This window comes from Procambarus clarkii, chromosome 51 (assembly GCF_040958095.1).
Source record: "Procambarus clarkii isolate CNS0578487 chromosome 51, FALCON_Pclarkii_2.0, whole genome shotgun sequence".
Lineage (NCBI taxonomy): Eukaryota > Metazoa > Arthropoda > Malacostraca > Decapoda > Cambaridae > Procambarus > Procambarus clarkii.
This window is the reverse complement of record NC_091200.1, coordinates 1433476-1445594: the sequence shown is the minus strand read 5'-3', so window position 1 is coordinate 1445594 and position 12119 is coordinate 1433476. Positions and strand designations below refer to the sequence as shown.

General features: G+C 48.7%; 1 protein-coding gene across 1 annotated transcript; it reads left to right on the top strand.

Annotated features, from left to right (window-relative positions):
* Window positions 1-10533: 10533 nt before the first annotated feature.
* LOC138351931 (rhoptry surface protein CERLI2-like) lies at window positions 10534-11731 on the top strand. Its single transcript, XM_069304100.1, has 3 exons — window positions 10534-10653; window positions 11243-11431; window positions 11552-11731. Exons 1-3 carry the CDS (start codon window positions 10534-10536, stop codon window positions 11729-11731), a joined length of 489 nt encoding a protein of 162 aa, XP_069160201.1.
* The last annotated feature ends 388 nt before the right edge of the window (window positions 11732-12119 follow it).

Genomic DNA, 12119 nt, shown 5'->3' with positions numbered 1-12119 from the left:
ACTTATTTAACACTTAAAACACTTGGTCTAGTTTACACTTAAAACTATAATGTCAAAAGGTAAACTGACGACAAAAAGAAGTCAGTGAACAATTTTAAGTTTGTTCAAATCATGGTGAGAATCATCATGATCTAGTATGATGTTATAGGTCCTACACAACGTGTATTATGTTATGGGTCCTAGACAATGTGTATGATGTTAGGGGTCCTAGACAAGGTGTATGATGTTATGGGTCCTAGACAATGTGTATGATGTTATGGGTCCTAGACAATGTGTATGGTGTTATGGGTCCTAGACAAGGTGTATGATGTTATGGGTCCTAGACAATGTGTATGGTGTTATGGGTCCTAGACAACGTGTATGATGTTAGTGGTCCTAGACAACGTGTATGATGTTATGGGTCCTAGACAACGTGTATGATGTTATGGGTCCTAGACAATGTGTATGATGTTATGGGTCGTAGACAACATGTATGATGTTATGGGTCCTAGACAACGGGCAAGTTAACAACAATAATGGTCTAATAAACAAAAATGTAAACTATAGTTACCTTGTCGTAGATCTTACACAACTCATCGTATTTAGCGATGAGTTGATGGGGATCCTGGCCGGGTTGACGGAACTCTTCCAGAAACTTCCCAGTAATCTCCTCCATCTCGTTCGTGCTGCTCATCTGATGAATCAAACAAACCCAGCTTCAGTATTTTGGAAATTAAACGTCAATTCAGAAAAAAAGCTTCAAGAAATTAAATTGCACTTGATTATATACATCTCCTCCAGGATGGTATATGGGAAAAAAATAGAAAGAACATTTACACACTAAAAGATTCAAAAGTCCCAGGTGTGGATGGAATCCTATCCAAAGTCATAAAGGAACTGTCAGAAGAACTATGCCTACCACTGAAACTACTTTTCCCAAAATCTCTGACCCAATTGGGGTAGTTCCCCAAGATGGGAAATATGCAAATGTTACCCCTATTTTCAAAAAAGGCAGAAAGACCTCAGCAGAAGACTACCGGCCGATTAGCTTGACATCACACATCTGCAAGCTCATGGTGAGAATCTATCAACTATCTGGAGACTACCAACAACATCAACTACTTGACGGAGCATCTGGCGACTACCAACTGCCTGACGGAGTATCTGGAGACTACCAACTACCTGACGGAGCATCTGGAGACTATCAACTACCTGACAGCTTCTGGAGACTATCAACTACCTGAAAGCTTCTGGAGACTACCAACTACTTGCCGGAGCATCTGGAGACTACCAACTACTTGCCGGAGCATCTGGAGACTACCAACAACATCAACCTCCTGCCGGAGCATCTGGAGACTACCAACAACATCAACCTCCTGCCGGAGCATCTGGAGACTACCAACTACATCAACTACATGACAGAGCATCTGGAGACTTCCAACTACCTGACGGAGCATCTTGAGACTACTAACTACCTGACAGAGTAACTGGAGACTACCAACTACATCAATTACATGACAGAGCATCTGAAGACTACCAACTACATGACGGGGCATCTGTAGACTACCAACTATATGATGGAGCCTCTGGAGACTACCAACTACATGACGGAGCATCTGGAGACTACCAACTATATGACGGAGCATCTGGAGACTACCAACTACATGACGGAGCATCTGGAGACTACCAACTACATGACGGAGCATCTGGAGACTAGCAACTACATGACGGAGCATCTGGAGACTACCAACTACCTGACGGAGCATCTAGAGACTTCCAATTACCTGACGGAGCATAAGGATACTACTAACTACATGACGGAGCATTTGGAGACTACCAACTATGTGACGGAGAATCTGGACGATATCAACTATATGACGGAGCATCTAGCGACTACCAACTACCTGACGGAGCATCTGGAGACAACTAACTACCTGACGGAGCATCTGGAGGCTACCAACTACCTTACGGAGCATCTGTACACTACCAACTACCTGACGGAGCACCTGGAGAGTACCAACTACCTGACGGAGCATTTGGAGACTACCAACTACCTGACGGAGCACCTGGAGACTACCAACTACCTGACGGAGCATCTGGAGATTACCAACTACCTGACGGAGCATCTGGAGACTAACCAACTACCTGATGGAGCATCTGGAGACTACCAAATACCTGACGGAGTATCTGGAGACTAACCAACTACCTGATGGAGCATCTGGAGACTACCAAACACCTGACGGAGCATCTGGAGACTACCAACAACCTGAAAGAGCATCTGGAGACTACCAACTACCTGACGGAGCATCTGGAGACTACCAGCTACCTGACGGAGCATCTGGAGACTACCAACTATATGACGGAGCATCTGGAGACTACCAACTACCTGACCGAGCATCTGGAGAATACCAACTACCTGACGGAGCATCTGGAGACTACCAACTACCTTACGGAGCATCTGTACACTACCAACAATCTGAAGGAGCACCTGGAGACTACCAACTATCTGAAGTAGCATCTGGAGACTACCAACTACCTGACGGAGCATCTGGAGACTACCAACTACCTGACGGAGCATCTGGAGATTACCAACTACATCAACTTCCTGATGGAGCATCTGGAGACTACCAACTACATCAACTTATTGCTGGAGCATCTGGAGACTTCCAACTATCTGACGGAGCATCTGGAGACTACCAACTACCTGACGGAGCATCTGGAGACTACCAACTACCTGACGGAGCATCTGGAGACTACCAACTATTTGACGGAGCATCTGCAGACTAACAAATACCTGACGGAGCGTCAGGAGACTACCAACTATATGACGGAGCATCAGGAGGTTACCAACTATATGACGGAGCATCTGGAGACTACCAACTATATGACGGAGCATCTGGAGACTACCAACTATATGACGGAGCATCTGGAGACTACCAACTACCTGACGGAGCATCTGGAGACTACCAACTACTTGACGGAGCATCTGGAGACTACCAACTACCTGACGGAGCATCTGGAGACTACCAACTACCTGACGGAGCATCTGGAGACTATCAACTACTTGACGGAGCATCTGGAGACTACCAACTACCTGACGGAGAATCTGGAGACTACAAACTACCTGACGGAGCATCTGGAGATTACCAACTACCTGACGGTGCATCTAGAGACTACGAACTACCTGCCGGAGCATCTGTAGATTACCAACTACCTTACGGACCATCTGAAGATTACCAACTACCTGCCGGAGCATCTGGAGACTACGAACTACCTGACGGAGCATCTGGAGACAACCAACTACCTGACCGAACATCTGGAGAATCCCAACTACCTGACGGATCATATGGAGACTACCAACTACCTGACGGAGCAGCTGGAGACTACCAACTACATGACGGAGCATCTGGAGACTACCAACTACCTGACGGAGCATCTGCAGACTACCGACTACCTGCCGGAGCATCTGGAGACTACGAACTACCTGACGGAGCATCTGAAGACTACCATCTATCTGAAAGAGCATCTGAAGACTACCATCTATCTGAAGGAGCATCTGGAGACTACCATCTCCTTGACAGAGCATCTGGAGACTACCAACTACTTGACGGAGCATCTGTAGACTACCAACTATATGACGGAGCCTCTGGAGACTACCAACTACATAACGGAGCATCTGGAGACTACCAACTACATGAGGGAGCATCTGGAGACTACCAACTATATGACGGAGCATCTGGCGACTACCAACTACATGACGGAGCATCTGGAGACTACCAACTACATGACGGAGCATCTGGAGACTACCAACTATATGACGGAGCATCTGGAGACTACCAACTACATGACGGAGCATCTGGAGACTACCAAATACATGACGGAGCATCTGGAGACTACCAACTATATGACGGAGCATCTGGAGACTACCAACTACATGACGGAGCATCTGGAGACTACCAACTACCTGACGGAGCATCTGGAGACTACCAACTACCTGACGGAGCATCTGGAGACTACCAACTACCTGACGGAGCATCTGGAGACTACCAACTATTTGACGGAGCATCTGCAGACTAACAAATACCTGACGGAGCGTCAGGAGACTACCAACTATATGACGGAGCATCAGGAGGTTACCAACTATATGACGGAGCATCTGGAGACTACCAACTATATGACGGAGCATCTGGAGACTACCAACTATATGACGGAGCATCTGGAGACTACCAACTATATGACGGAGCATCTGGAGACTACCAACTACCTGACGGAGCATCTGGAGACTACCATCTACTTGACGGAGCATCTGGAGACTACCAACTGCCTGACGGAGCATCTGGAGACTACCAACTACCTGACGGAGCATCTGGAGACTAGCAAATACCTGACGGAGAATCTGGAGACTACAAACTACCTGACGGAGCATCTGGAGATTACCAACTACCTGACGGTGCATCTAGAGACGACGAACTACCTGCCGGAGCATCTGTAGATTACCAACTACCTTACGGACCATCTGAAGATTACCAACTACCTGCCGGAGCATCTGGAGACTACGAACTACCTGACGGAGCATCTGGAGACAACCAACTACCTGACCGAACATCTGGAGAATCCCAACTACCTGACGGATCATATGGAGACTACCAACTACCTGACGGAGCAGCTGGAGACTACCAACTACATGACGGAGCATCTGGAGACTACCAACTACCTGACGGAGCATCTGCAGACTACCGACTACCTGCCGGAGCATCTGGAGACTACGAACTACCTGACGGCGCATCTGAAGACTACCATCTATCTGAAGGAGCATCTGAAGACTACCATCTATCTGAAGGAGCATCTGGAGACTACCATCTCCTTGACAGAGCATCTGGAGACTACCAACTACTTGACGGAGCATCTGTAGACTACCAACTATATGACGGAGCCTCTGGAGACTACCAACTACATAACGGAGCATCTGGAGACTACCAACTACATGAGGGAGCATCTGGAGACTACCAACTATATGACGGAGCATCTGGCGACTACCAACTACATGACGGAGCATCTGGAGACTACCAACTACATGACAGAGCATCTGGAGACTACCAACTATATGACGGAGCATCTGGAGACTACCAACTACATGACGGAGCATCTGGAGACTACCAAATACATGACGGAGCATCTGGAGACTACCAGCTATATGACGGAGCATCTGGAGACTACCAACTACATGACGGAGCATCTGGAGACTACCAACTACATGACGGAGCATCTGTAGACTACCAACTATATGACGGAGCATCTGGAGGCTACCAACTACCTGACGGAGCATCTAGAGACTTCCAATTACCTGACGGAGCATCAGGATACTACTAACTACATGACGGAGCATTTGGAGACTACCAACTATGTGACGGAGCATCTGGACGATATCAACTATATGACGGAGCATCTAGCGACTACCAACTACCTGACGGAGCATCTGGAGACAACTAACTACCTGACGGAGCATCTGGAGGCTACCAACTACCTTACGGAGCATCTGTACACTACCAACTACCTGACGGAGCACCTGGAGAGTACCAACTACCTGACGGAGCATTTGGAGACTACCAACTACCTGACGGAGCACCTGGAGACTACCAACTACCTGACGGAGCATCTGGAGATTACCAACTACCTGACGGAACATCTGGAGACTAACCAACTACCTGATGGAGCATCTGGAAACTACCAACTACCTGACCGAGCATCTGGAGACTACCAACTACCTGACCGAGCATCTGGAGAATACCATCTACCTGACGGAGAACCTGGAGACTACCAACTACCTGACGGAGCATCTGGAGACTACCAACTATCTGAAGTAGCATCTGGAGACTACCAACTACCTCACGGAGCATCTGGAGACTACCAACTACATCAACTTATTGCTGGAGCATCTGGAGACTTCCAACTACCTGACGGAGCATCTGGAGACTACCAACTACCTGACGGAGCATCTGGAGACTACCAACTACCTGACGGAGCATCTGGAGACTACCAACTATTTGACGGAGCATCTGCAGACTAACAAATACCTGACGGAGCGTCAGGAGACTACCAACTATATGACGGAGCATCTGGAGGTTACCAACTATATGACGGAGCATCTGGAGACTACCAACTACCTGACGGAGCATCTGGAGACTACCAACTACTTGACGGAGCATCTGGAGACTACCAACTACCTGACGGAGCATCTGGAGACTACCAACTACCTGACGGAGCATCTGGAGACTATCAACTACTTGACGGAGCATCTGGAGACTAGCAAATACCTGACGGAGAATCTGGAGACTACAAACTACCTGACGGAGCATCTGGAGATTACCAACTACCTGACGGTGCATCTAGAGACTACGAACTACCTGCCGGAGCATCTGTAGATTACCAACTATCTTACGGACCATCTGAAGATTACCAACTACCTGCCGGAGCATCTGGAGACTACGAACTACCTGACGGAGCATCTGGAGACAACCAACTACCTGACCGAACATCTGGAGAATCCCAACTACCTGACGGATCATATGGAGACTACCAACTACCTGACTGAGCAGCTGGAGACTACCAACTACATGACGGAGCATCTGGAGACTACCAACTACCTGACGGAGCATCTGCAGACTACCGACTACCTGCCGGAGCATCTGGAGACTACGAACTACCTGACGGAGCATCTGAAGACTACCATCTATCTGAAGGAGCATCTGAAGACTACCATCTATCTGAAGGAGCATCTGGAGACTACCATCTCCTTGACAGAGCATCTGGAGACTACCAACTACTTGACGGAGCATCTGTAGACTACCAACTATATGACGGAGCCTCTGGAGACTACCAACTACATAACGGAGCATCTGGAGACTACCAACTACATGAGGGAGCATCTGGAGACTACCAACTATATGACGGAGCATCTGGCGACTACCAACTACATGACGGAGCATCTGGAGACTACCAACTACATGACGGAGCATCTGGAGACTACCAACTATATGACGGAGCATCTGGAGACTACCAACTACATGACGGAGCATCTGGAGACTACCAAATACATGACGGAGCATCTGGAGACTACCAACTATATGACGGAGCATCTGGAGACTACCAACTACATGACGGAGCATCTGGAGACTACCAACTACCTGACGGAGCATCTGGAGACTACCAACTACCTGACGGAGCATCTGGAGACTACCAACTACCTGACGGAGCATCTGGAGACTACCAACTATTTGACGGAGCATCTGCAGACTAACAAATACCTGACGGAGCGTCAGGAGACTACCAACTATATGACGGAGCATCAGGAGGTTACCAACTATATGACGGAGCATCTGGAGACTACCAACTATATGACGGAGCATCTGGAGACTACCAACTATATGACGGAGCATCTGGAGACTACCAACTATATGACGGAGCATCTGGAGACTACCAACTACCTGACGGAGCATCTGGAGACTACCAACTACTTGACGGAGCATCTGGAGACTACCAACTACCTGACGGAGCATCTGGAGACTACCAACTACCTGACGGAGCATCTGGAGACTATCAACTACTTGACGGAGCATCTGGAGACTAGCAAATACCTGACGGAGAATCTGGAGACTACAAACTACCTGACGGAGCATCTGGAGATTACCAACTACCTGACGGTGCATCTAGAGACTACGAACTACCTGCCGGAGCATCTGTAGATTACCAACTACCTTACGGACCATCTGAAGATTACCAACTACCTGCCGGAGCATCTGGAGACTACGAACTACCTGACGGAGCATCTGGAGACAACCAACTACCTGACCGAACATCTGGAGAATCCCAACTACCTGACGGATCATATGGAGACTACCAACTACCTGACGGAGCAGCTGGAGACTACCAACTACATGACGGAGCATCTGGAGACTACCAACTACCTGACGGAGCATCTGCAGACTACCGACTACCTGCCGGAGCATCTGGAGACTACGAACTACCTGACGGAGCATCTGAAGACTACCATCTATCTGAAGGAGCATCTGAAGACTACCATCTATCTGAAGGAGCATCTGGAGACTACCATCTCCTTGACAGAGCATCTGGAGACTACCAACTACTTGACGGAGCATCTGTAGACTACCAACTATATGACGGAGCCTCTGGAGACTACCAACTACATAACGGAGCATCTGGAGACTACCAACTACATGAGGGAGCATCTGGAGACTACCAACTATATGACGGAGCATCTGGCGACTACCAACTACATGACGGAGCATCTGGAGACTACCAACTACATGACAGAGCATCTGGAGACTACCAACTATATGACGGAGCATCTGGAGACTACCAACTACATGACGGAGCATCTGGAGACTACCAAATACATGACGGAGCATCTGGAGACTACCAACTATATGACGGAGCATCTGGAGACTACCAACTACATGACGGAGCATCTGGAGACTACCAACTACATGACGGAGCATCTGTAGACTACCAACTATATGACGGAGCATCTGGAGGCTACCAACTACCTGACGGAGCATCTAGAGACTTCCAATTACCTGACGGAGCATCAGGATACTACTAACTACATGACGGAGCATTTGGAGACTACCAACTATGTGACGGAGCATCTGGACGATATCAACTATATGACGGAGCATCTAGCGACTACCAACTACCTGACGGAGCATCTGGAGACAACTAACTACCTGACGGAGCATCTGGAGGCTACCAACTACCTTACGGAGCATCTGTACACTACCAACTACCTGACGGAGCACCTGGAGAGTACCAACTACCTGACGGAGCATTTGGAGACTACCGACTACCTGACGGAGCACCTGGAGACTACCAACTACCTGACGGAGCATCTGGAGATTACCAACTACCTGACGGAACATCTGGAGACTAACCAACTACCTGATGGAGCATCTGGAAACTACCAACTACCTGACCGAGCATCTGGAGACTACCAACTACCTGACCGAGCATCTGGAGAATACCATCTACCTGACGGAGAACCTGGAGACTACCAACTACCTGACGGAGCATCTGGAGACTACCAACTATCTGAAGTAGCATCTGGAGACTACCAACTACCTCACGGAGCATCTGGAGACTACCAACTACCTGACGGAGCATCTGGAGATTACGAACTTCCTGACGGAGCATCTGGAGACTACCAACTACATCAACTTATTGCTGGAGCATCTGGAGACTTCCAACTACCTGACGGAGCATCTGGAGACTACCAACTAGCTGACGGAGCATCTGGAGACTACCAACTACCTGACGGAGCATCTGGAGACTACCAACTATTTGAAGGAGCATCTGCAGACTAACAAATACCTGACGGAGCGTCAGGAGACTACCAACTATATGACGGAGCATCTGGAGGTTACCAACTATATGACGGAGCATCTGGAGACTACCAACTACCTGACGGAGCATCTGGAGACTACCAACTACTTGACGGAGCATCTGGAGACTACCAACTACCTGACGGAGCATCTGGAGACTACCAACTACCTGACGGAGCATCTGGAGACTATCAACTACTTGACGGAGCATCTGGAGACTAGCAAATACCTGACGGAGAATCTGGAGACTACAAACTACCTGACGGAGCATCTGGAGATTACCAACTACCTGACGGTGCATCTAGAGACTACGAACTACCTGCCGGAGCATCTGTAGATTACCAACTACCTTACGGACCATCTGAAGATTACCAACTACCTGCCGGAGCATCTGGAGACTACTAACTACCTGACGGAGCATCTGGAGACAACCAACTACCTGACCGAACATCTGGAGAATCCCAACTACCTGACGGATCATATGGAGACTACCAACTACCTGACGGAGCAGCTGGAGACTACCAACTACATGACGGAGCATCTGGAGACTACCAACTACCTGACGGAGCATCTGCAGACTACCAACTACCTGCCGGAGCATCTGGAGACTACGAACTACCTGACGGAGCATCTGAAGACTACCATCTATCTGAAGGAGCATCTGAAGACTACCATCTATCTGAAGGAGCATCTGGAGACTACCATCTCCTTGACAGAGCATCTGGAGACTACCAACTACTTGACGGAGCATCTGTAGACTACCAACTATATGACGGAGCCTCTGGAGACTACCAACTACATAACGGAGCATCTGGAGACTACCAACTACATGATGGAGCATCTGGAGACTACCAACTATATGACGGACCATCTGGCGACTACCAACTACATGACGGAGCATCTGGAGACTACCAACTACATGACGGAGCATCTGGAGACTACCAACTACATGACGGAGCATCTGGAGACTACCAACTATATGACGGAGCATCTGGAGACTACCAACTACATGACGGAGCATCTGGAGACTACCAAATACATGACGGAGCATCTGGAGACTACCAACTATATGACGGAGCATCTGGAGACTACCAACTACATGACGGAGCATCTGGAGACTACCAACTACATGACGGAGCATCTGGAGACAACCAACTATATGACGGAGCATCTGGAGGCTACCAACTACCTGACGGAGCATCTAGAGACTTCCAATTACCTGACGGAGCATCAGGATACTACTAACTACATGACGGAGCATTTGGAGACTACCAACTATGTGACGGAGCATCTGGACGATATCAACTATATGACGGAGCATCTAGCGACTTCCAACTACCTGACGGAGCATCTGGAGACAACTAACTACCTGACGGAGCATCTGGAGGCTACCAACTACCTTACGGAGCATCTGTACACTACCAACTACCTGACGGAGCACCTGGAGAGTACCAACTACCTGACGGAGCATTTGGAGACTACCAACTACCTGACGGAGCACCTGGAGACTACCAACTACCTGACGGAGCATCTGGAGATTACCAACTACCTGACGGAACATCTGGAGACTAACCAACTACCTGATGGAGCATCTGGAAACTACCAACTACCTGACCGAGCATCTGGAGACTACCAACTACCTGACCGAGCATCTGGAGAATACCATCTACCTGACGGAGCACCTGGAGACTACCAACTACCTGACGGAGCATCTGGAGACTACCAACTATCTGAAGTAGCATCTGGAGACTACCAACTACCTCACGGAGCATCTGGAGACTACCAACTACCTGACGGAGCATCTGGAGATTACGAACTTCCTGACGGAGCATCTGGAGACTACCCACTACATCAACTTATTGCTGGAGCATCTGGAGACTTCCAACTACCTGACGGAGCATCTGGAGACTACCAACTACCTGACGGAGCATCTGGAGACTACCAACTACCTGACGGAGCATCTGGAGACTACCAACTATTTGACGGAGCATCTGCAGACTAACAAATACCTGACGGAGCGTCAGGAGACTACCAACTATATGACGGAGCATCTGGAGGTTACCAACTATATGACGGAGCATCTGGAGACTACCAACTACCTGACGGAGCATCTGGAGACTACCAACTACTTGACGGAGCATCTGGAGACTACCAACTACCTGACGGAGCATCTGGAGACTACCAACTACCTGACGGAGCATCTGGAGACTATCAACTACTTGACGGAGCATCTGGAGACTAGCAAATACCTGACGGAGAATCTGGAGACTACAAACTACCTGACGGAGCATCTGGAGATTACCAACTACCTGACGGTGCATCTAGAGACTACGAACTACCTGCCGGAGCATCTGTAGATTACCAACTACCTTACGGACCATCTGAAGTTTACCAACTACCTGCCGGAGCATCTGGAGACTACGAACTACCTGACGGAGCATCTGGAGACAACCAACTACCTGACCGAACATCTGGAGAATCCCAACTACCTGACGGATCATATGGAGACTACCAACTACCTGACGGAGCAGCTGGAGACTACCAACTACATGACGGAGCATCTGGAGACTACCAACTACATGACGGAGCATCTGGAGACTACCAACTACCTGACGGAGCATCTGCAGACTACCAACTACCTGCCGGAGCATCTGGAGACTACCATCTATCTGAAGGAGCATCTGAAGACTACCATCTATCTGAAGGAGCATCTGGAGACTACCATCTCCTTGACAGAGCATCTGG

Coding starts and splice junctions, on each gene's coding strand:
- LOC138351931 (XM_069304100.1), top strand. CDS start 10,534: ATGACGGAGCATCTGGAGGCTACCAACTACCTGACGGAGCATCTAGAG. Junction 10,654..11,242: donor ATTTGGAGACTACCAACTAT/GTGACGGAGCAT, acceptor TTATTGCTGGAG/CATCTGGAGACTTCCAACTA. Junction 11,432..11,551: donor ATATGACGGAGCATCTGGAG/GTTACCAACTAT, acceptor GAGCATCTGGAG/ACTACCAACTACCTGACGGA.